A 26,180-nucleotide genomic window follows, 5' to 3' on the forward strand; every position below is an offset into this window, starting at 1 on the left:
TCCTCTGAGAAGATATCAATAGCAATGAAGCCTCTCTCCTACGTCCTAATCAGCAGATCAAAGTACTGAAATGGCAAAAGACTTGCGCAAACTAAAGAGAAAGCAGAGCTAAATTACTGAAGAGATCAAGATAGAAGCTCATTTGTTTGCCATCAGAGGCAAAACCTTCATATTTTACGAGCAGTTGGGTACTCCTGGTTTCCAGCTGAGTGACTTGCTAGTCAGCCAGCACCCCCCTGCAGATTTAACTTTTCCTATGCTTGCTGCGGCCGCTTCAAGAGACTCCTCGTCTTCCAAGGATGCTTCCCCCTCTTCAACCTTCTCCTGGACCCACAAAAACGCAGCCCATGTGGCACGTCTATAAGTTACTTGGCTCAGAGGATTTATATTGAAAGTGAGTACCATCCCTACATACAAGAGGATAAAAGATGAATGTTTAAATAATTTAATTAATGATTTGTATAAATGACTGAATATTCATCTGGCTACAAAGACAGCCCTATAAGTCCAGTGTTTGTGGCACCCCTCTGGCATGTAGGTGGTGGCCTCCTTGCTCGCCTGGTCTGTTTGAGTTTCCACTTGGGATATTCCTTAGAGCAGAAGCCTGACCTCAACTCTCCCACCTCCCAGGCAAGTGCTCTGGCCAGTGTGTTCTCATGGCAGTAGCATTTGGAGTGGAGCATTTCCATTTCCCGTTAGGATCATTTCAGTTTTGCTGCCAGTGTTCAGTCTTGTTGACCATCCCATCATGCTGCAAGCCTTTATGTTCCCACAGGCTTTTCTGAGCTGGGAATGAAGATCACAGACGAGAATCGGTACAGGAGAACCAGGAGGGGTTTTAGCTCAGTCATTTATCCATGGTAATTTCTGTTACTGGTAAAACATTTCCGGTTGTGAGCCAGGACTCGGGTTCTGTGGCATGCACATCTGGTCTCATCATCAGGATGAGGGAGAAGTCTCAGACAGATGCGTCAGCAGAGCCATGAAAACAGCCTGTACAGCACATGCCAGCTGGTTCCCCCTGGCACTACCAAACTCTTAACCCCAGGAGTAGCAAAATGCAACACATTTATATTGAAGTGTAAAGCAATTAAAACATCCAGCAGAGCCCCTGCTTCCTGGGAAGGAAGGCAAGGCAGACAGAGTCATAATACAAACCAGGGCCAAAGTGTATGATTTTGCAAGTGCCCAAGTCACAGTGCCTGCAAGGCAGAGACAAACTGACCTGCCTCTCTCCTCCTCATAAGGGGGGGGAGGTGTTGTTTTTTGTTTTGTTTTGTTTTTTATCAGAAAGGGCTCCTGCAGCTGCTGAAGCAATGGCACTGAAAGGCAGCTTCTAGCAGCAGCAGCAGCTCCCAAGTCACTTCGCAGACCAGCCTTCTGCAGGAATTGTTTTTCAAATCCCCAGCTAGCCTTCTGACCACTACAAGGGTTCAGACGCCAGCAGTACCACTTGCTTTTTGCTGCTTGGGAATAGGTACCAAGTGCTAGGAGACCAAGATGCAGTTTACAGGAGCGAAGGGGGTCTTTTCCTGCAGCTGTGACTAGCCTCTTATCCCACAACTCAGTGATATGCAAACCTGCACCTTTCAAGTTCTCCAGCACTAAAGCCCTGACGCAAAGCTGCAATTACATCAACCGTTATTCTGCCATATCAGTCCCAGAGACCAACCCAACCCAGTGAAGCTGATTAGTAGTTGAACAGCTGCCTGCATGATGCTTCAAAACACACAATTAAAGAGAGTAACACAGAGGTTGCAGGATCACAAGAGTTTCCATTTCAAAAGGCAGCAGGATCCAGGTGAACAGGGAAGCCAGTTTTAGCACTAGAAATACTAGGCGTTTTGGAGCACTGGGATCAAATCTACCAGACGGACTTGGACCTGGAGACTCTGCCACAGCCCACCCCGTCTAAGGAAAGTAAATTAAGATCAAGTAGTCCTGAGTAAAGCCCTCCCTTGCCACACATGCCCCTACCAAGTGCCAGGTGGAACAGCTGCCCCTCAGCAAGCCCGGACTGCTCTAGCATCACCCAGGACCTCAGGCTCCTCCTGATCAGTCCCACAAACAAGAAGAGACAGCTGTTGGGGCTTCCAAGCATTTCTAAAGGTACTGTGCTTGAAAGAGAAGAAAACAGGTAAAAGCAAGTGCACACTGGGAGCTCCATTTTGTAGGGTCCCTCAGGCATTTGCTTAAAAATTCAATCGTTGTGCATTTCTTCCAGGCCTAGTGCAAGTCAGGAATGCTTCCCTGTGTCTGGGAGTCAGCAGTTCGTTACCTGAGCCCCACAGGTTTCTTTGCAGTGCACAGTCCTGACACAACCAGCTACCTGCTCACAGGTAGCAGAAGTGGGCCTCAGTGTGTTACTGCTAGTCAATTCTTACCATGATAAAACTCAAAGGCCCTGCACGGGGAGGGCATCGCCGGCCAATACAGGGTAGGAGACAGCCCGGGGAGAAGGGCTGGATTTGTGCTACAAATCCTAGCGTGTTGGATCTCACAGGGCCCCTCCAGGTGCCGAAACAGAATTTTTTCCCAACCCGCAGTCAAAACAGAACAGCTCACTTCAGCCATGGCCCTGAAAGCCCACAGGCAGCTTGTCCATTTTGTAAAAGCATTTGGGCAGGTCCGAGCTCATCTGAGGGCAGCAGAGATGGCTGAGGAAAGACCCATCTGTAAGAATACAGGCTTCACCCCTCATCAAGGACTCATCTACGGAGTGGGAGGTGGGCAAGGGCCCTCCTCTTCTCCACAATCGACTCTGCCCCTGCGAGTGTCTCCACAATAGTGACAGCCAGACAGACAAAGGAGTCTCTTACCCTGCCAGCACAGGACACGTCTATCTACATCTACCCCATCACCAGCCCTAATCAAGATCAGAGCCCTACTGTGCTACACACGGGGTGCATCTGCACGAGACCGTTACTTCACAGCAGGCTAATTAGCTACACAGTAGATGTCTTGCGTCTACACGTGCACCCCTATTAGGCTGGAGTAAACCAACTTACTTTGCAGCAGAATAGCACCTGTAAAAAACACTCCACAGCAGCACACGTGTAGCCACTGACGGAGCTGGCTGGGCGTGAGTGCTTCAATGTGGGGGCTGCCTGCCAGCTAGCCCCACGCTGAAGCACCCTCGTGCCCCGCCAGGCACTCTGCAGCACGCTGAGCCAGGGGGAGCAGCCCAGGGCTGGCAGGCTGAGCCCTCCGTCCCCCGCCAGCCAGGGCTGCTCTGACCTGGCCCAACATGCTCTGGTCCTGGGCACACGTGTAAATGGTGTGCCCAAGAGCAATCAACTCTGGAGCAATAAGCTCAGGAGTTTATTGCTTCTGGTTAACTGCATGTGTAGATATGCCCACTATGTAAAACAGAGGAAGAAGACAGTCCCTGCCCCAAAGAGGTTGAAGTCTAAGAAGAGATTTACGATTCATAAAGCGGAGGAAATCTAAACATGCCTGTGTCGGAAGTGGCTGCTCAGTCCTGTTCTAGTAACGTGTGGAGCCACTGCTGTCTGAAGACACGCACTTCATTTGCAGCACGCAGTTAACCCTGGCTCGGCAAGGAGGAACAATGGGGCTGAGGCTTTTCAGCCAGGCTGACAACTGGTACGACCGCTCCTGGCCACACAGCTGCAGAAAGGGGGCAGCGCTTGCGACAGGCAGACGTGGTTATAGCTGTGAATTTCTCAGGAGTGCTGGAGGCTTTGCCCCCTCTGCTCTGCAGACTGTAAAAGCTCTCAGTTGTGAAATACACAGCTTTGGGGGGGAAATGCTCATTTAATTCAACTAATTCCTCTTGGTATTCTGAGGAAAACAAGGTTTGCAGTGACCCTGAAATTCAAAACTGACAATTGCCTGCTGATCACAAGTATACACTTCTTTTCATACAATGCTTTTTCGAATGGCGTCAGGAATGTCTCAAGTCCCTGAAGTGCATAATAATTTTCCATGGATTTTCAAGTGCCTTTTCTTGCCCATTCCACAAGATATTGGCCTATGACTTGGTTAAAATATCTGTGCAGATGCACTTTTTCTGATGAATAAAAATGGCATAATAAATAATTAAACCTTTCTAGCTTATTAGTAGAGCATTTAAACCTCATTCTCAAGAGTATCCTTCACCTTTCACAAGGCTGTTCACATTTTTAACTCCCACTCGATCACATACAAGGCACAGAAAATACTGACGGGGAAGAACACGGGTGTCTGGCGTATAATTTCCACGTCACTAGGAATTATTTTTGCCCCCTCTGGTGCGTGACCAGCCCCCCACCTAATCAGCTTCACTCCCAAGGATTTTACTACCACCGCTACAGCCCTGCACAAGGACGGCGCTCCCGCAACAGCCGATCATTGCCACTTCTAAGAAGCAGGCAGGGGCCACCACCAGCAGCCCGGGGAGCGAGGCCATGCTCAAATGCTTTTCTCTCTCGTGCCTGTTTCCCTGTGTTCGCAGGGACTCAGTGGATACAGGCACAGAAAGAACAGTGGTATTTGCTGGGGAATATGCCATGGTGAGCACATGCGAGCTACAATAAGACACAGGATTAGTCTGTGAAAATCGGTGCACCAGCCTTAATTAAAAAACCAAGAAAGTGTTCAAACCTTCTCATTAAAATATCATTAGCAGCCTGATTCCAACCCACCAAAGGCATGGTGTTCACATGTAAGGTTGCAACTCTGTCCTTATGCTTTTGTCATAAGCCTTGGCATTTCTGCAAACTGAAGGTGTAAATTCAGCTCAGTTGAACTGCAACACAACAGGCCAGCTAAGTTTAAGTGACAGCCTTAGCTCTTAATTTCTTGGCATTTGTGCGCTGCAGTCAGACCTCTACCATCATTTGAATGCTGGGTTTTATATTTAGTTTCATAGGGACTGCTTTTTTTTTTTGTGTGCGCCAGTTCTGCACTCTAAGATTACTGCTTTTCCCTCACTTACTTCCTGAGGCTATGGCCCTTGGCAAAGAGAATGACAGGCAAAATATTTATAAGCCATAGACCTGTCATAAACTCCAGCCAGTCAGAAGGGCTGGTAGTAATATTCCTACTGCAACCTTATCGAAATCACGGAAGAGCTTCAAGAATTTTCATTTTTAATCATTTCAAATCAACCTATTTCCCAGACCACATAATCGAGCTGTCCGAGTCCAGTGGATGTCAGTAGGGCCACACGTTGCTTTTTCAGCCGGAGAGCAGAAGCCATTATAAATAATACTACAGCCTTCATGATGGAGATTGTCCTTTCTACAACTTACAGCCTGGAGGCTTCATTATTCCATTGGCCGTAATTCAATTTGCCCCTTCCTAAAAGATCTGTTTCTGTGACCCACCCCCACCCCTGGAAACATGCTCAGCTAATAATTTCCGATTAATGCAGTCAATTACTAACTCGCCCCCAACCCCTTACTATCACCTGATTGGGCCAGAGAGGGAAGGAAGCGGCAACTAGCTGGAGAGGGATAGAAATGGGGGTAAAATAGCAATAAAAAGTAATTACATAAAAATGCTAAACATATTACATCTGTTAGTTTGCTTAGCCCACTGGGCTTGACAATTCCAGGTTTCTGCCATTGTCCGTGCTCAGACAGACAAGAATAAGGAAAACAGGGAAAGGATTTTTGAATAAGATTATTAAATCAGTGCATGAAAAATAAGAGTCGTCATTACACTGCAAAGGGAGAGAGAGAAACTCACTGAAATTTCTTTCTGCAGATTTGCCTTTGTGATCTGCAAGGTACTGTTCTCCTGCTTACACTCCGTTACCCTGGCAACGTACTCCTGTAAAATAAAGATTATTAAAGCGCATATGATTATTTGGTGGCTGAGTGAATGAGGCGGCCGCTTCTGAAATTCCTTATCAGAGAAATTCAATTTTAGGCCAAATTGTGTTTTCACCGCCTCCCAGCTTCTCCCTCCCCCCGTGCAATACCAATAAAACCATCATCTCCCCAGCCGTACACGGTATTTGTCACTAACTCTTTCACGCCTTCCCTTTCCCATTCCAGGTTTTATTTTTGCTTCATGAGAGTAAATTCTTTCCCTCGCTCGTGCAGTTTTTTGGTGGGTTAAGGCTTTTCAAATAGCTTCAGACTATTTTTCTTCTGGCATGTACAGCTAGCAGCAGCAGAGCCGGAAGGAGGGCTGGTGAACAGCCCCTGCCTCGCCGCAGGAGAGGACACCCCACGCCAGGACCGCCCTGGTGCTCTGCCCCTCGCTCGGCAGAAGCCCAGAGACGCCGCTCACAAGCATCCCCGTTCACAGAGCGTCGCTCCCACCGCTCCCTTCCCCTGAACCCCAGTGCCCCGCACCAAACAGCGGGAGGCCCGAGCACCCAACAGCAGGGGTGGACAAGTACTTTGGGTGGAGGGCCGCCTAACGAGTTTTGGTGAGCTGGAGAGGGCTGCATGGGTAGCCCCGCCCCTTGACAGTTGCCCCATCCCCTGTTGCCATCTTGGGAAAGGAAGTCCCGCCCCCTACTCCCGACCGTTGCCACTGGCAGTCCCTCCCCTTGCACCCCCGAAATACTCTTTTTGAGACAGGGGGTTGCCACCTTGGAACCGGGAAAAAACCACCCGTACGCTAAAAGTCAAACACTTAGTAGAACAGATTTTAATATTATTTCAAAAAATATTTTTGTCACGAGTTGTGTTTGCATAGCATATATAGAGGGGATTGCATAAGGACTCAAAAGTAAATTCTTAGTCTTGTACATTGTGCGTGTGTGGGTATGGCGGGGTGTTTGCAAGCTCCCACCCAGCTGCAGCCGCAGCCCCAGCCCCAGCCACTTCCCTGCCCGCTGCCAGGAGCAATGCCCCGTGGCTACAGACCCAACAGGACAGACTCAGCCACTGAGGACTTTTAAGGCACCGAGTACTGGAATATTCTAAACACCGACCGCTGTGCTCGGTTACTATGGTGATTTATGCTATTCCTATACCATAAATAGATTAAACAGCACAAAGAACATCTAAAGGCGCTCTCCCCTCCTCTGCCCATTTATCTGTACTCCAGCCGTGCGGGAGGGGCTGGCCCCATCGTGCCAGGGACCGCGTGCACACACGACCAGAGGAGAAAATACGATTCCTGCCCCAATGGGCTTACAAGCGAGACGATCAGATAAAGCAAGAGCCATATTTTTCCTTCTTTTTGCTTCTGCTTCCCCCTCCTCTCTCTCCCTCTCTGTCTTTCACAGATTACCATTATGGAAGCACGGCATTACTGCAGAAAGGATTTACTAAAAAAGCTGTATCTTGCATTTCTCTGAGGCCCCTGGACTCAGGTTTCATCTGCAGCAAAGGCAGGAGCGGCTGACAGATGAAGCGAGTGGAGTACAACCTGCTACTAACAGGGCCTTCCTCCTCCAGCGAGGACGAGAACAGCTGATGCGCACGGCAGACCGTAGCTCTGGTAAAGGGTGAACTACAGCATCCTGCCGCGTGGACCATGGCAAAACTGGAGGCACCCTGACAGTAGAGCACCGAAAGCACACCCGTGCCAAGCCTGAAAGCAAAGGCAGCTGTAAGACGTGCGGGTTCAAACCCAAGCATGTCTCCAGACTCCTTTCTTTTTTAAAGAAGAGGCTCGCCCAGGCTCACACCATTTGATTTTTTTAATTTTTTTTTTTTTTTAAGAAAAGGCTGTCAGTCAGCCCGCAAAACTGCTCCGGCACCCCTTGTCCCCGGGGTTCGGTGCGAGCGGTGCTGGTGGACGGCTCGCAGGTGCCAGGCACTGCCAGCGCTGGGCAGCAGGGGGCACTACCGCCCCACTGGCCGCAGGAGCCCAGCCTTGGGGCGTGCAGGGAGCCGGAGAGCAGCATCCTGGGCTCTGCACAGCCACGTGGACCTTACCCTGGCACGGGAAGAGAGAGCAAGGGCCAAGAAAGGCAGCCTGCCATCACAGCCAATGTCCCAGGAGGCGAGCAGGGAGCGCCGAGCGCTCCCAGCAAACGGGACCGGGTTGGGGAGAGCAAGAAGCGTGCTCTGACCCCGTGGAGTTGCTTTATAGGCAGGAGAAGCAGAGCCTGGCCCAGCCCTTCTCCCTGAAGCGCGCTGCTGTGCATGCTACATGGGGGCGGGCAGGCGCAAGGGGAGACGAGGGCGCAGCTGGGGTGGGATGACAGAAGAACCAAAGGCGATAAAACACGGAGTCTTTTGTTTGAGGAGCTGCACAAATTAACTCCAAATTACTGTCACAGGCAGAAAAAAATGGAGGCTGGGAGGCACAGGACTTGTTGCTGCACTCCATCTTGCCTTATTGTGGTGTCTCTCCTCATGTAGTAACAGCTAAAAGCTATCCCCTTCACGGTACTGCAGCTTTTAATATCTCCTCTTTTTTCCCCTGCAGTTTAATTAAAAAACAATGAACCTTTTAAGTAGCTGAATGAAAAATATAAAATTGCACTGTTCTATCAAAGCTTAAGATCTCCACATTCTGTGAGCATGGGGAGAACTCAAAGAATTTACTGGGAACTTGATTACACTCAAGTCCCTTGCTTACCTTCATCAGAAGGCTGGAGGCTGAGAATTAAAAATCAGGCCAAGGTAGATGCATCTGATTCAGCAGGCACAGGGGATTCGACTCCTTCAGGTAGTATTAAACAAAATTACACTGACTCCAGAAAGGAAATGAAATTGCTTCTTTTAATGATATCAAACTCATAATTGTTCCTATTTTTCTTCATGTTTAATAACTACGAGCCTAAGCAACTAATAGGCTTGATGTGCAACAATTAGTAAGCATCTGAAATGCAGAGTGGATGAGGCACTCAGATGAAGAAAGTGATGGCAGAAACTGCACAGGGTTACAGAAAAACCAGGGTGAACATGTTTCTTAGAACTAAGTTGCATGCTTTTATTGCAAAAAAGTAAATTATAGAATTTAGGACTCCTGAGTTCATGTCCTTTACCACAGTCTTCCTGTGCGACCCCAGGCAAGGTACTTACCTCTGTCCCTCAGTTCCTAGTCTGCAAACAGAGAATAACAGGTCCCCCGACCTCACAGGGGCAGGCAATGCAAGGACAAATACAGTACAAGCTGAGATGTTCGATACTCTGATAATGCATACAATAAGTACATGCAGGGGCCAAGAGGCCAGCATTTATTTTTTCTAGCGTATGAAGAACTATCATGCTAATCTTCATTTCCAGATTGTGTTCAAATTAAACTATACCTAAATATTCCACTCACTACAGCACTGGCTTGCTCCCAGGCAGCCCAACACAGCCCCATCGAGTGCCCAATTCCTTCATTCAAGCCACTCATCTTGGCTACTCTCAGCCTGAGTGCGGACTGAACAGCAGCAGTGTACTGCTTTTGCCCTAGTGCCACATTTTGAGGTTAAACCCCACAAAAGCAGCAGTTAGGAGAGAGCCAGGTTCTATTCCTAACTAGCCCTAGTGGAGTGATGCTGGCCCATTTAGTCAATCTCTTTATGCCTCATTTCTCGATCTGTAAAACAGGATAACCCTCCGCCCCCTCAATTTCAGAAAACATTTCCAGATGCCCATGCGAGAGCTCGGTGCGAGTACAAACACTTGCTACACTCCTGTGAAGGCTGAAGTCGATCCTCTTCCTAACACACATCAGTCATCTGCTGCTTTGTAGAAAGGTTGATCAGAAACCGTCCGGAGAGACAGCCCAAGCCAGTGGCGCTTGCCGCCAGCCTCCTCTTTCTCCAGATCTTGTCAGGTTTTCCTTTTTTTGGCAAGATTATACACAGGGATGACAAAGGCAATCATGTTAAAGAAGCACACTTGGATTTTTCCAAGGACTCTTACTGCCACATGACATTTTGATTAGACGCTTCCATGACGTGGAAATGAAAGGGCGCACATCAGATGGACCCAACACTGGCCTATGGACAAGTCTCAAAACACAGCTGTCAGTGGGCAGGTATTGGGCTGTTTGGGGCCACCTGGTGATTTGGTCTTGATCCCATGCTATTTAATATTCTTAGCAACACTGTAGGCAATGAAATACTTTTCTGAGTAACGTCTGAAGATGAGATAAAGATTAGCAGGGTAGCAAACAATGAAAAACCACTTATTGCTCAGGAGTGCCCTGAATCACCCAGCCAAATACTCACAATCCAACAAAGGTTGAAACAGGGAAACAAGGACGTAGGTTTTACCTACAGGAAGGGAGACTGCCTCGAAAAGCGGTGTGTCGGTGTCATCACAGATAGTTGCTTCAGCGTAAACTTGCACTGCAGTGCTATGGCAAAAAGGGTTACTGTGATTCTGGGACACAAACAGGGGACAGAGTAGAGAAGTAACTGTGCCTTTGAGCGCGGCACTGGGAAGACTGCTACTAGGCTGCAGGAGCTCAGCTTCTTTAGACTAGTGGGAAAGGTTGAGAAGTGACTTGATCACTGTGCACAGGTACCTATTGATGTATAAAGACAAGATATCCAATGCTGGGGGGCCTTACAGACTTGCTAACAAAGGCATAGCAAGAATCAGCAGCTGGAGGATGAAATTAGACAAGTTTAACTTTGAAATAAGATGCAGTTTTATAGTACTGAAGATGATTAAACGTTGGAACACCTTTCTAAGGGAGGTGGTAGACTCACCACCCCTTGGGAGTCTCAGACAAAATTAGATCTTCCTCTAGATCACAGGCTTAATTTACTTCCTAGGAGAAATTCTACTCTACAGCCTGTGTGTGCAAGGGGTCAGGGCCGGATGACCGGGCTGATCTCTTCCGGTCTGGGAATCTGTGAACCTACAGGATTCTTCTTCTCTCCCGTCGCACCTTCTTCCTCCACAGCACCAGAGACTGGCCACAACTGGAGATGGACCGTGGGAAGGAAAAACACACCAGCAATGGTGAGGCGACGTCAAGACTGGTCTCTCCAACGGCTGGTCAGCGCAGCGCTGCTCATGTGCTCAGATGTGCAGCTGAGAAGGAATTGTCCCCAGGCCAGGGAGGCAGGGACAGTGGGGTTGATTGATGCTCATTTTCTCTGATTTGGATTTCCTCTGCAGCAGGTGGGGCTTAAGCTCTGTGAGGGTCACCTGGACTTATCTCACATAACTATTCCATGCCACTGTAGAGGCCTTGGGCACTGGCGGCCCCTTGGTTTCTCCTGCAGCACAGAGCCATTTAATGTCCCCAGAACTGAAATGCTTTGGTCTAACTCAAGTTGTTGAGTTAAACAGCAGCATCTGGGGGAATTTAATGGCCTGTGATTACACTGGAGTCAGGCTAAGTAATCTCATGGCCCCTTGTGTCCTTCACCTCTATGAAAGCTTCACCATTGAGGCTGAATTTTCAGGGACTCCAAATGCATCACCTCAGAGGCTTGCTGTAAAACAAGCTGCCATTGATATAATGGTTACAAGGTACTGCGTACCAGTTCTACGAGAGGTAGCACGTCAGGAAAAAAACCCAGTTTATAAACAGCCAGGATGAAAAGCATGGGACAATATACACTCCAAAAGGTATGAAAAGGTAAAAATACTTCAAAGTCTAATCCTCCCCAAGATGGCTCTCATTCTGGCATTTTGTTAAGCACATAAGAGCAGGGTGGAGAGAGGTTAAAACGTAAAGTCAACTGAGGCACTGTCATTAATTCATAACAGACTATGCCTGGAAGTGGAGGTACGCTGGATTATGTACAGATACACCAAAGCATTAACAGTGACAGAGGCAAGTGCAGGTAGCATGGGACTGCTGCGAGAGCATTGCAAACCAAAAGCCAGTCGCTGAAGCCCAGTGCTCACAGTGGGAGGTCACTTCCCAACCAGCCATACCTGAAGCTCTGCCTCCAGCGTGGTCACCTTCCAGGCAGCTTCTCTCTCCAGCTCTTCCATTGCTTGCACTAAGACTTCATTCTGGTCACTCAGGTCCATTACGTAGGACTGAAGAAGCTTCACTTTCATCTGTAAAGGCAAAAAGTAGCACCACCGTCAATTCCCACCCTTACCTGTATTGGGATAGAACCCACCGAACCGCATGGCGGGGGTCCCATGAACACAGCGAGATCGTCCCACGTACAGGGAACATGAAACGAGATGTAGTAGCAAGAGGGTGAAACAAGAGAAGAGAACAGGAAGGGCAGCAGTGACCAGAACACAGCTCCACAGACGCACGGGCGGGCCAGCGGGCCAGCGATGTAAACCAGCAGGAGCTGGTAACGAGAACCAGCCAACGTAGGACATTCTAACAAGAGCCGAGCGGTGCGTGGTCCTGTGGTCAGGCAGTCCTGCTTGGAGCAGGGGGTTGGACTAGATGACATCCTGAGGTCCCTTCCAACCCTCATTTTCTATGGTTCTAAGTCCATGAAATGAGGTTAGGAATCACTAGTGCAGACCCCCAGACTCAGTTAATAGCCTCATAAACCAGCTGATGTCATAGTCAAAGAAACGTCACTGGCACCCAACAAATGGACCAGTGTTACATGGTATGCTGCCTGTGCTAACCCACTTCCAGCACAAGGGCATGAAGAACGAGCAAGCCCACGCTCCTCTTCCCTGCTACTGGTCGAGAAGCACTGCCCTAGGGCATGCCCAGTTCCACCCAGAACTGGAGCACACTGGCCAGGCAACAGAAGGCAGACCACTGCAGCTCCCCCTTGCTCCCTGAGCAGTGAACAGGCCAGGCACACACTCCACACAGCACAGCTTTAAAGCAGTGGTGCTCAACCTTACACCCCCGCAAGCCAGACGACTGGTGCAGGGCTAGTCTCCAGGCCAGATCCTGCGGGTAGGTCAGTCTGCACCAGACCCAGCAGGGGGCGGCCTGCGGGCTCAGTCCACACGTATGATCTGGCTGTGCAGGGATGCCACACGTGGGTGTGATCTGGCACACGGGGCCATCATCCAACCCACAGGTCTGAGAATTGGGGAGGGGGAAGGTGGGGGTGGGCGCAGCAATTAATGCTGCCACTGCTTTCCCTGCCACCAAATTTCTGGCCCAGAGGAGCCCCAGGGGCCAGAGAATAAATTCAGAGAATAAACGATTCCACTCTCAGGAAGAGATCAATGGGAAACCTGTCGCTGGGTGTTTCTAGTGGGATTCTGCCAGGGTCCCTAATGCCTGATGCTATTCAAGTTTCCTTGGCTGTTTATTTTTTTAAATCAATGATCCTGCAAGTCAATATCAAATCACTTCTGATTATGTTCGCACATGATGCAAAGATTAGCAGGATGGTAAACCACCACGGGAACAGTCGCGCAGAGTGAATGGACTGCTCAGCAAGCGAGGCCTGCTCCAACCCTGCTGTCATACAGGCAGATCTGGGACAGTGATTCTCCACCAGGGTGCCAGGGGATCCTCTGGGGCCGCTAGATCTTTTGAAAGGTATCATGAGGAGTGAGGAGAAAAACAAGGCAATAGGAGATAAACAGATAAACTAAGCAAATAAGCACAGGCCCTGCCTGGACAATCCCCCATGCCTGCTGCTCCACCCCTCTGCAAGGAGGTAAATCGCAATTTAACAATTAGTTTTTGAAATTGGGTGTTACTCAGTTCGCAGAAGTTATGGCGGGGGCTTTGGGTCCAATGAGGTTGAGAACCACTGATCTAGGGGCAAGGCAAGCAGGTTGTACCTTGGCATGAGATCCTGCACCCTGGAAGGCAGCGACACAGTGGCAGGACTCGTGGTGTCCTTGGATGTACGAGGAGGTAGTGAGTAGCAGGGAGGAGAAATTTCACCTGTGCATAGCGCGTTGGGGAGACCAGTACTGGAATACTGCATCTGTTCTAGTGTCCACGTTTTAAAAAGGATGCTGGAAAATTGGAGTGCAGAGAAGAGCCATAAAAAATTGTCTGAGCACTGGAAAAAATGGCTTACAGTGAAAGACTTTAAGGAGCTCAATCTGTTTAGCTTATCGAAAAGATCAAGAGATGACTTGATTACGACGTATAAGTACCTTCAGGAGAAGAAAATACCAGGTACTAAAAGGGCTCCTTAATCTAGTTGAGAAAGGCAGAACAAGAATCAATGGCTGCAGCTGCAACCAGACACACTTAAATTAGAAATATGACACAAAGTTTTAACAGCGCAAGCAATTAACCACTGGAACAAGTACCAAGGATATTATGGGTTCTCCAACTCTTACGGGCTTGATATTGTGCCTGGGTACCTTTCTGGAAGGTATGCTCTGGCAGAAGCTGGCTCACTACTAGAGTAAATGGGAAATATTTAATAGCCCATGATAGAAGAAGAAAAAGCAGAATGATCTACTGGTCTCCTGTAGCCCTCTGCTACACAAAACCAATGAACATGTTGCATCGTGCAGAGATCTTCACTCATTAGATAAGCAGGGATCATGCAACACTTTCACAGCTGTAAGACTCACCCCAAGCAGGGAGAAAGATGCTACCAAATCTTACCAGTGTATTACTTTCAAGTGGACTTGGTATCTCTGCCCATTAAGACTGTCTGACACTTCCTATTTCAAGACCCCATTTTCAGTTGCTTATGAGTTTGTCAAACTTCGACCAGCCAGACTGAAATCCTCCATGTAATGCCGTCTGACTCAGCCAGATGCCCTTGAACATTTTCAGTCCAAACCACTCAGTTGATTCTGAGAACAAGGCCAGGAAAAATACACCTAACCATTGGTGGCCATCGTTTCTTTGAACACGCGTGTTCCCTTGCTTTGGAGCAGGAGCAGGAGCAGGCAGCCTACAGTTTGGCTTGCTTTTCTGAGGGAGGCTGCACATCAGGCAGACTTTTCCATAGAGCTAATCACCAGTGAGGCCCAGACTCCTTTTCCTTTGGGCTGATATGCTTTATACTGAACTCCGTAAGGTGTAATTTAGCCTCGTCCCTCCAGAGTATTGCTCTGCATTTACTAACAGGGAATTCTGACACGCACAACATCTTAATAGGACATGGGTGTTTTTTTCTTGCTTTATTTCATGACACTCTTGCAGAACATGCCTATTTCAGCCTCTACACTGGCTCACACAGATGTTCCTTATCCTGCCTGCATACATCTCCTGAGCCACCGGAAGTAGAAGGAGTGATGGTTTCTTGAAGGCCTTTGGCGATGCCTGCATCTGCCTGCTTCAACTTGCTGTGCCTAAGTGAGCTAGGCTGCAGACCTGAGCAGCCACCGAGCGGGTGTGTGGGAGGGGGTACGAATTATGGATGGGTCAGCACAGACCCTGGGGCCCAGGCAGTTGGACTGCGCTGTCCCACCACCACAAAGGAGTGACTGAGCAGCCAGACAAGAGGGAGATGAATGCAAGGTCCCCGGGGGCGTGTGGATCCAAACGGACCAGCACGGAAAGCTTGACCAGGACTGTGACACTTCCTATGCAAATAGTTTCATTTGGAAAACTCACCTCCTTGGCTCTGCCGCACAGAGCACAGTTCAGGCAGGTCAGTTATGCACTTGGCTGCTTTACTGTTTCAATTACTTTACTATTTTCTGCAGGAATAAAACCTCCACGGCTGCTATACAATAACAAAGGTTAAAGAGGACCTCCCTGTCACGGGGTGCAACGACCAAATCCAGGGAGAGGAAGAGGGGAGAGCAGCAGGCTCCAGCGCTGCTTGAAAGCAGGGACTCCAGCAGAGCCCATGCCAGCCCGTAGCCAAGGGAGGTGTGAGCATGCCACTGCATCACCCCCGGATCCGCCACTGCGCTAACTTTGTTGCCCACCCACTCAAGATAACCACACAGAAAGCAAGTTGCATCCCTCCCATCACATGCAATGAGCTGCGGCTTAACTGAGAACAGCGCCAGTCTTCCACATTTTTCTAGCTCAGGCCCGCCGCAGTCAGCACTCCCTGCTCTGCAATGGTGCTGCTGCTCCTCCTCAGCCCAGCAACACTCAGCTGCAGGGCCTTGCAGCAGGTCAGGGTCTGCTGGTCACGGGAAACTGCTGCCATAGCGTTTCTGGCCACACAGTATAGGCAAACCAGTCACGCCTCCCAACTGTCCTCAGAAGGAGGGTGTACACGGGGAGGATCCTGCCTTGAGCAGGGGGTTGGGCTAGATGACGTTGAGGTCCTTTCCAGCCCTGCCTTTCTGTGATCCTACGTGTGCGAGTCCTGCTACTCTTAAACAGATGCAAACTTTGGATCTTCAACTGGTCAGGGCAACCGAGGTGTCAGGAGCCCGAACAGCAGTTCCTCCAGACTTCCTCCTGCCATACAACCCACCCCTTCTGGCTCAGCCATCCCTTGGCCATCAGGATAGAGAAGAAGACCACTCACCAGCTCACCTTCAGTAGACTTATCACAGCGCCTACTACTGACCTACTGCTAGCACTCAGTGCAGTTCATGTGCAAGGCCCTGGTTTCTGGTCCAAGGGGTAACAGTGGAGCCAGTAGCCTCGATCATAAGTTAAAACATTCAGAACAAATGTCCAACATAAATCTGGCAAATAGGTCTGGTAAATTGTACCCAGTCTGCCCCTCAGACTGGGATCTCTCTCTTCAATATCTGTCCCCATGATCATAAATCTCCCGTGCACCACACTCTTGTCTTGCAGCATCAAAAAAGAAGTTGCTAGCAGACTCCTCTGCAAGCCGGAGCAAATAACCCAGGTCTACTTTCCCTTTAACCAGCCTGTTAGTTTCATTGTGGGAGCAAATAGAGATCTTCGAGAGTACAGCAAGGCAGTAGTCTCGATCCCCCGCTGGAAAGAAATGACGTATTTCCAACTGAACTGTGACAGTCATCCATCAAGACCACATTATCTTCAGAATCACTGGATTCCAAATACAGTTTAAAATTCTGTCTTATTTCCAGAGGCTCGTTGTCCATTGGAATAATCCTGCACACAGCCCAGCTGAGAGCATACAGATACAGCTGGGTGCAACAGGTTATTTGAAGACCGCACTGGAAAAATATGGTATCGCCACAGTGAGGAATGAGATTTTTCCATCTTGTTCAAAACAAGCCATGAACACCCCAGTGAAAATAAAAAATACCTTTGAGATACGTAGTGCTGGTCCCTCAATGAACCGTCCCAAGACATTAAATGAATCACATGTTGTACTTTCCTGGCCACGCGACAGCTTTACTGCAAAGTTGCAGTGGGAAAGATGCATTTCAGTAGACAAGCGCACATGGTGCAGAATTCAACTGCATCATCTCATTTGGTCCAGGGAGCTGGAATACAAGTCTAAGAGCAATGAAAGGGGATGCTGGGGTACAGGAATACACTTCGGGTTTATACCACAACAATTCAGAACTTTAAACTGCATGAACAGGAAAACCAAGCTTTTTCTTTTACCATGATATGAAGTTACTTAAGAGGTCACCCCGGGAATACATGGCACCCTGATACCACAGAGTCTAAGGATAAAATCTCTGACACATTCAAGGCTAGAGGATCTTTGCTATTAAATTGAATGGCATGAGGATTTCAACCTAGACATAGAAAGGGTTTGCCAAGTCATGTCACTCATTTCCTTTTCAATGCAAAACTGTTCTATGTTCTCCCATGCAATGTTAATGGACTCAGTGGGGTTTTCCATCATTTCCCTTGGCAAAATATTCTACAGCTTAATCAGTCTCACAAACAGGAACTATTTCCTGGTATTCAGCCTACGTTTTCCTTTGCACAGCTCCTCCCATAGCTCCCACTTGCACCTCTGTCCCCATTAGAAGCAATTCCTCTCTCTGCCTGCTGTTTACACTATTCAAATGCTTGCGGACTGGTACAACCTCTGCTCAATCCATTCATTTGGCCAAGTTAAACATACTTAATTCTTTCCATCTTTACTCATAAATCATTCTTTCCAGCCCTACAGTTCTACTCAGAAAGTGACTTCACGACCAGGAGCCACGTTTATTAATCTCTCTGTGAGCACCACATCAGGTTTTCAAACGTTTTTCTAGCCACCAGTACCTTCCACTCCCACAAACAAGACTGTGTTCATGAGCATCAGCAACAGAAATGTATTCACACCTGCTCTCTGGGGCAGCCCCTCTCCTAACACTCAGTTCTGCCATCTTGCATATGAGAACGAAGGGGGACACAACCCACCAGCACAATCCACTAGGATCACTGGACCGTCCACGTGCTTCCCAGGGCAAATGTCAAGGTCCCCCTCCTTGGTCCTCTCCCTGTTTCGGCTATCTGTGATGCTCACCCCCTGTGCAGGGCCAGCTTTGACTAGCAGGCCCTGCGTAAGCAGGTCATTTTACCCTGCTGGCTTCTGCAGGACAGTTCGCTCCCTTACCAACTGGTCAGCCACTTCTGCCAGGCAAGAGCCCATCTCGGAGCAAAGAAACCTAACAGAACAAAGCCCTGTGCCCCCTTCCAGACACTGGGAGAAAAGTGCCGTCCTGTCCTGGCCCCAGCACAGCAGCCTGGCTCCTGCTTGCTTCACAGCCTGCTTCTTCTCCCCCTTGCTTTCTCTTCCAGAGGGACCCTTCTCCATTACCCGAGCATCCCACAGCTGAGCTTCCTTAAGGGGGTGACTGTTCCTTTGTAAAGGTCAGACCAACCTCTTACACCTGCCTGTCTACTGATTTATTTGGGGGCAACACTCAGCATATTTTCGGTGCATAAAAAACTATTCTGCAAACCTTTTTTGCCCTTTCTTACATCTGGACAATCTATAAATAATAATTCTGTACACATAAATATAAGGGTAATTCTATAAAACCTTCAGTGGTTTACACACTTGTGACAAACTACAACAATTCTTTTGATGCACAGAGTAAATCTGGCTCCCTCGGTCTTAGTCTCCTGCAAGGCTGAGAGAAATACAAATGTTTGTGGTTTTTTAGTCACTGAAATCAGCAAAAGTAACTCTAAATAGAGGGTGCAGTCAGTTGAGCAATTACTCTGCTTTGCAGCAGGTAGGGATTTACCGCTCATCAGCATGCATCAGCTGATCAGCTGTAGCTTTCATCTGTTTGCTCTTGTCCCACACTAAGCAAAGCTAAACTCCAGCCATCTATTCCTGAAAGAAAAGGGGGCTGGACTTGCTGACACCCGGGTTTTTTCCCAACCCTATCATTCCATAAAACAGGTGGTAAATTATTGTGGTTTACCTTGCACGTACAGCAGGCTAGAGCAGACAGGTGCAACCGTTCCAGCAGATTCTGCTGAAGAGCCGCGAGTCAGCTGGCCGGGTCCCCTCCACACCTTCTCAACCGGGCGGTGCAACTGTCTCGTCCCTCTGTGCCCATGGGACAGCAGAGCTCCAGACTGAAAAAGCAGTGTTTTCATGCAGTCCCATTGCAAAGTGCAAATGCTCAGTAAAATGAAGCGCCCACAACTTCACAGTCACACGGGGTGGGGTTGCTCTGGGAGGCCAGACAGGCATGGGGGGGGAAGCCCAGCACTTACAGCCCAAGAGGCCCAAAAAAGCTTCAACTACCTTTGCCAGGGGCTGGAGAAGCCCCGATCAGTGCTCCCTCAAACATCACCCTTCCTTGCCTTCCGACGCGCCCTCTCCGAGTGAGCCACATGCCCTACCCTGGGATTTGTGAGGGGACCTGGGTCTCTCCCCAGCCTCGGTAACTGTGCACAAGTAGCACTGCAGGCACGTGCCCGTGGCACGCTTGCTGTTCTCTGTGGTGCTCTCAACCTACAGCCAGGACTGGCTCTGGCTCTGCCTCTGGCTCGCAGAGCCGTGTCGTTCAGCCTGCGGGGTTCCCCACGGGTCCAGAAATGTGGCGGTGGGAAGCGGAGGCAGTGTGAATTGCTCCCAGGGCCGTGGCGAGTAACGCTGCCACCGCTCCCCCACTGTCAAATCTCTGGACCTGGCAGAGCTCTCCCTGTGGTCTGGATGGCACGGCCCCGCACGCTGGCTGTGCTGGGCGTGCGTAGGATCCGGCCCGCGCCACACAAGGCCGCAGGGCAGAGTCCGCTGAACACCACTGCCTGTCCCTGCGTATCCCCTACCAGCGGCACGGGGCACTGGAGTAACAGCAAACAGTCGGTGTAGAGATTACTTGCGTCCATTTTTGAAGATCAATATCACATTTGCTTTTTCCAATCCTTTGATACTTCTCCAGTTCTCCATTACTTTTCAAAAATAACTGTAATGTTTTGCTAAAGTCCATTAACTAATTTCTTTAGCACCTTGTGATGTATGTTATCTGGAACCAGTGGTCTACGTATAGTCAATTTTTCCACATATTCTCTTGACTGAATTTATCCCACATCTTTATCTGAAAGGTCTTCATTACTTTCCAATTGCCTGTACCACTTTTCTTTCTTTTCTTGGTAAAGGCTCGTTTATAAATCAGTTCGGTAGCTCAGCCATTTGAGACTCCTAGTTGACTCTTCTTTTGTTAATGGATTTCTTTACTTTCAGTTCTCCGAATGTACGACTTAAGTAATCTGCTTTTCTTTCTCTTCAGCTCTTTGGCAGAATTTACTCAGCCTGCTTCACTGCTGCCACTCTCTTGCACGTGCATCATAAATGATTTTGAATATTACTGTTTCTCTCCCCATCTTCATTTCAAATAAAGGTCCCTTTATACCTTCAAATCTTTGAGCTATGTTAGTCACCACTTCTTTTCTGTATTGTGCTTTATTAAGAAAAAGAAAACCTGTTCCTGTGTAATTATTATGTTGTATTCAGGTTCTTCCTGTCCATCCAGCCACCTTTCACACTGCTTCTTTGCAGTACCCTAAAGGCACATTCATGCATTTTAATATTTCTTGCACTATGCTCACTAGGTCTTAGTTCCTCAGAATTCGCTCTTAAAGACCAGTGCCTCGTACTGCTCTGCTAGTTGAAATGTCCCTCTTCACAGGCACTGAGCACAGTGAACTCAGGCATTCAGCTTAAGCAAATCCAAGACGGTCTTCTTCTCCCCGGACTCCATTCTACACGCACGCGGATATATAAAACTAGGCACCTCAAATGTCTTTCACCATTCACTGCCCTTTCCAGTGGCCCCTGCAGAAGAATATTGCTAGTTCTCTACTCCTATTCTAGTCTTAGGAACCATTACTGGAAAGATCCTTCCAGAAAATGATTCAGAAAATCCACTTAACTACATAAGAACAAGATGACTGGCTATGGGGGATACAGGGTTTAAAAAAAAAAAAAAAAGGTTATTATTCTACTACTTCTCATCTCAAATCATTTCTCACATATACATACATACATACACACACACACACACACACACACACACACACACACACCTATGCGAGAGACGATTTGAGATGGGTAGGAGAATGAGACACTCTCTCTCTCTCTCTCTCCCTCAAAGTTTCCACCAAGCAGAAAAAAATCAAGGCTGAGTTCTACTCTGCTCAAAACATTTTATTTTAAACTTAGCTTGTCTGTTTTCACACAAGAAAATGTGTGAAATGTGCTGTCAGGGACTCCTGAAGAACACGTTATCATGTTTGATCAACACACTTAAAGCACTTATCAATTCTCAATGCAGGAAGCCTGAAGGAACATGCTAAGCTAAGTTCTTCAGAAAAAAATTCTCTGTGAAGACCTGAGGGCATTTTTCTAATATACAGAGAAGAAGAAAAATTTGGTTATCAGAAACATTCTTCCAATGCTGCACAAAGTCAACTAGCACAAGCCACATAGACGCTTGGTATGGCGCAGAAGCTTCTACACAGAACCCAGAGCAAAGCCCGCAGATCTGCAGTGCCAGGCGGGCTGAGATATCTTCATTCCAACTTTGCTGGAAACAGCAGGTATCACTTATGTTAGAGGAGGCAGAGACGTTTTCAAGGGAAACATATTCCATTAATGGTTGCTGAAGTCTCTGCTGATCTTGAGGTTAGGATGCTATATTTATTAATGGAAAATCTAAATTAATCTACCAACTCACAGCCTCAGGACAGCCTACAAGATTCATTAATTGTTCTGCTAAAAGAGCTCAGTGAAGTGAATTAAAAAAAAAAAATCAAAATATGAAAGAAAAAATGGTTAAAATCATTGTGTTTGAAGATAGCCAGGCAGAGCTCTCTACTGGTTGTCGAGTATTTTAACAAGAATTGCTTGTAGCCTTGGATGGGCTTTCTAGCTATGAAAAATAAAGTACCTAAGAACAGGAAAAACAAGTTACCCATCCATGAGCAATTGTTCAGGCAATATTCATAAAATGTTTTGGCTTCACTCCACAACAACAGTGCAAGATGATGATGAGAAGGAAAATTGTAAATAAAGAAAAAAAGAATCAGAAAAAACAGTTGCAAAGAAAGTAGTATATCCTGAAAAGCGATTTTCACTCTGAAAAGCGATGCTATAACAACACTTCAAGTCGCAGCTAACTGTGTCGCAGTGTTTTTCCACAGTAAACCTGCTCAGTCTGCAAGCCAAAAGATTACTTTCTCAACTGCTGGTTTTGCAAATTCAACCTGAAATCAGTCATTTTGTGGTTCCACTGTCACTCTGTGTCACATGTGGCCCCACTGAATAAGGCGGTCATTTTTCTGACCAGATTTGCTTGTAGTTTGAAAAAAAGCCACCAAGTACTTCAACATCATCTTCTAACTAAACATAAATCCATCATCATTTGGTCATACTTTTGGGGGGGGGGGGGGCAACATTTTAAAGACTTAGAATGGGTTTTCTCTCACCAATGTCTTCAACTCAGGCACATTCGTATGCTTGTGACATATATTAACATTTCCATAGTAGCAGTGGCAGGTTCGATCTTTGAGAAATGAGTTAGGCATCATATTGGAAAGGGTTAGCAATGCCGCCCCCACCACCACCACCAAGCTGAACAAGTTTTCTGCGTGTGGAAGCCCCATCTGGGACCACAGCTGGACCCCAAAGTGGCAGAAGACAGATGAGAAAAACGGACCAAATACCAGCCGCAGCAGCTTAGAAAAGTTCTTATTTTGTCAACAGTTAGTATTAATACCAAACACAGAAAAGGATGGGTCTTTAGAGGCTGTTTTTGTAATAAGGCACCTTCTTTGTTGTTTTGCTTCCCAGCGGAGGCTCCCCCTGCCCTAGCAGCAGGGCAAGGACCAGAACAGCACGAAGTACGGTAATTGCCACACCAACAGCGAAGGGAGGAAGGAAGCGAGGGGAACGCGCCCTCGTGTCAGCCCAACCAAGGACACCGTCCCCCTTCCCCGTGCTGCGTTTTGTAACATTCTCAAGGGCCGACTGTGGGAGAAGATGACAGCGGCTGCCGAAAGCTTCATCCCTGAGGAACTAGCTAGGATTTGGTCACCTGCTCCAGTGTGTCACACCAACCTTTGTCCTATTCCAAGGACTTCCTTTAATCCCGTTGTCCAGATACAGCTTGACGTGATCATCCTCGATCTCGTTACCACCTTGCAGAAGAGCAGGCGGTGGGCTGAGTCAGGAGTACAGCCAACGGTAAACCAGCCAATTCCAACATGTTCAAACGCAACAAAACCCTGCTAGTCAAATGATCCGGCTCTGTTCATGCTCACCACTGATTCCTTTTACCAAGCAGCAGAGCTCAGAGAAAGAAGGGGGCTATAGTGCCAACATGCTGTGCTGCCAAGAAAAATAAAAGTTATTCCTGTTTTACACCAGCAAAACCTGTCTCCTCCACAACTGAGTTGTCAAGAACCTGCAGACAAAACCTTGCTGTGTAACACCACACTGATGGGTCCTGCAGTCCTCAACCGTCTCTGTCTGTATTCCTCTCATGATTACATGCATTTCTCTGGCTTTTAAAGCACACGTGTGCATCACCCATGTCTTCATTTTGAGGGGCAAGGCCAAGAGTTTTGCTCCTTGCATAATCAGAATGAGTCAATCAATCAAGCTTAGCTGGATATTTAAAAATGGGGTAAAAGTTCGACATACAGAATTGTGGAATGAATTAACGACAGGTCACTACTTCAAATGCTAATTTTATTATCTGGGTCCCTGTGGCCCATTACGGGCACAGTCGCTCCAAAATAGGAGCAAGTAGTGTGCAGGTTTTACTACAAACTCGCAAGTCATCTTGCTTTGCAAGAGAGCCGATTTGGGTAGCATCACTCAATGCCTGGTACGTAGGGATTTCCTTGTATACTGAATTGCAACCCCCACACACCCAAAAGCGGTCAAACGGATCCAGTACCCTGGCCCACACCGCTGCCAATACGCCAGGTGCTTCAGAGGAGAAACCCTGCGATAAGCAGCTAAGGGATAATCCTAGCCAGCCCCAACTGGTAGTCACTGGCTTACACCCTGACGTGGGCGGGCCGGCAGCCCTTCTCAAATGGCCACGTGACTGGAACTAACTCACAGCAGCTTGAAGTCTTTTTGTTCACAAAAAGGTCCAATCTTTTTTTGAGGCCTGCTAATCTCTTGGCCTAAATGGCATGTGGTGGCAGCGGAGTCCACAAACTAACTGTGCATTACGTGAAAGAGGACTGCTTTTTCATTTTGAGTTTGCCTCCTCTGAACACCAGCGCTGAAAGCCCCCTTGTCTTTCCATTATGAGAAAGCGCCCCCTTTTCCTCCAGCCTGCCTTCCCTCAAACGTTTAATTATTTCGCTCCCTTAAAGTAAAATGTTCCAGTGCTTTTCATCTCCCAACGTGATTTTTCTGTTTATAGAGCAATGGGAAAAAAACAAGCCAGGTGATACCCTCGTTCTCCTCTGACACCTCTGTTCTAAGCAAGGTCTCATTTCTCTTTTTTGCTGAAAAACTTGTGTCTCAGAAATTGCAGGGCCTGAACCTTCTCTCACGATACTCGGGAAAGCGTGCTGGCTTTGGTGGAGTTAATCCTGCATTACACCAAGCTGCCTTCTGAAGAACCTGCCTTTTCCTCCTAAGAGGTGTCTGACAGTCTGGCCTCCAGCCAATGAAAGCATACATGGATCAGAGCTTTGCAGCTGTTTGCTTTACAACTTCATTCACTTCTAGCAAAATCATTCTAATAGGGAAAAACACGTATTCTTGGGGCAGACTGTGGGTGTGGGTGGAAACGCTTGGGCATGCGTGGACCCACTTTAATCACTGGCTACCGAAACCTCGTACACTTTTTAGAAGTGAAGCGTGGCACTTCTACACACAGGCCCCCCGGTTCTTCCAGTCATTCCAAGTCCCCGCAAGAAACCCACGCGGGTGCAGGATGTGGATCTACGCTGGCAGAGCCACTCACTGATAACCACCTCCTGTTTCTCTAGGAAGCTGCTTGTTAGGAGATCAGCTGTCCTGTGGGCCTGACGGTAAGCCAGGCTGCGGGACTACCCTGCTGACACGAGCACTGGAACGAGCGCCGCCACGCATGCCAGGAAGCAACCTTCTGCACTTCTGTCGAAGAAATGTTTTTCGCGCATGCTAGAGAAGCTGCTTTGGGACTAGGCAGAATGTATCGCATGACCTTTGTGTACCAAGACGGCTACCCGATGCAGTGTGCCTAGGGCTTGTCTACATCAGAGCAGAATTCAAATGAGTTTACTGTCCATTCACTTGAGACTTCACCCATTTGTAAAGGCTAGTGTGGATGCTCCAGAAACATTTGACCTATGCCAGATTTCTAGCTGTCACCAAGTACCACTCAATAGAGATGATCCTCCCTGCTTTCCCCCAACCCTCTCCATAAATCTCTATTCCACAAATAATAGAGGAAAATGTATATATATGAATTTAAACCTACCAAGAAAATACTCAACTTCACAGAATAGGAAAGAAAGAAGCCACTTCTGAGGAAGTAGGGTGGACAAAGTCCTCTGAGGCTGACAACACCCAACTGAAACTGCTCATTTAAGTAAGAGACAAATTTAAACCAACAGTACTGGTAAGGAGATCTGCTATATCGCTACCAGGTCTGGCAACACAGCTCTGAAAGCAGAAGGCAGGCCATAAATGGGAGAACTGAGCGGGGTCATTGTGACTAGATGAATTTCAATAACAATTTGCCCAAGTTAATCTTACCCCCCCCCCGGTCTTTGGGTATTCCCCAAAGAAAACAGCACAAGGAATAAGTCCCTGGTAATGAACCGAGGGAGAGCTCACAGGCAACCTTTGAATCTGCTTCTTCAGCAGCAGCAGCAGAGAGCACGTGCCGTCTGCCGGGAAGAGGGCTGCTGCTTCTGATGCCCAGTTCTCTGCCTCCCGACAACAATCGGACTGGAAAGAGCTTTGAGAATGATCTCAGCACGAGGATGCCTGACTCTTTAATCTGAAAGGTATTTTCTTCATAAAGACTGGGCTTGGCACGAACCTAGACAGCAAAAGTAGCTTGAAAAAGCTTCAGCCTGCCAACATCTGGTTGCAGATGTGACTGCTTTGGACTGAAAACTCCAGACCTGCTGAAAGGCAGCTCCTCCTCAACGCTGCGCTGTGCAAA

The 26,180-nt window shown here is 48.0% G+C and overlaps 1 protein-coding gene across 1 annotated transcript in view; it reads right to left on the reverse strand.

The window, feature by feature from the left end:
- Positions 1–25,944, reverse strand: part of LOC102370021 (putative ciliary rootlet coiled-coil protein 2) — a 106,820-nt gene extending 80,876 nt beyond the window's left edge. The window contains exons 1-3 of the mRNA XM_025192226.1: positions 25,854–25,944; positions 11,754–11,882; positions 5,695–5,778 (exon numbers count right to left, since the gene is read on the reverse strand). Of these exons, the coding sequence (XP_025048011.1) occupies positions 5,695–5,778; positions 11,754–11,882 (213 nt within the window). The 5' untranslated portion in view covers positions 25,854–25,944. The remainder of the gene's footprint in view (positions 1–5,694; positions 5,779–11,753; positions 11,883–25,853) is intronic.
- Between the last annotated feature and the right edge of the window lie 236 nt (positions 25,945–26,180).

This window comes from Alligator sinensis, unplaced genomic scaffold (genome assembly GCF_000455745.1).
Source record: "Alligator sinensis unplaced genomic scaffold, ASM45574v1 scaffold1060_1, whole genome shotgun sequence".
In the NCBI taxonomy this organism is placed as follows: Eukaryota; Metazoa; Chordata; order Crocodylia; family Alligatoridae; genus Alligator; species Alligator sinensis.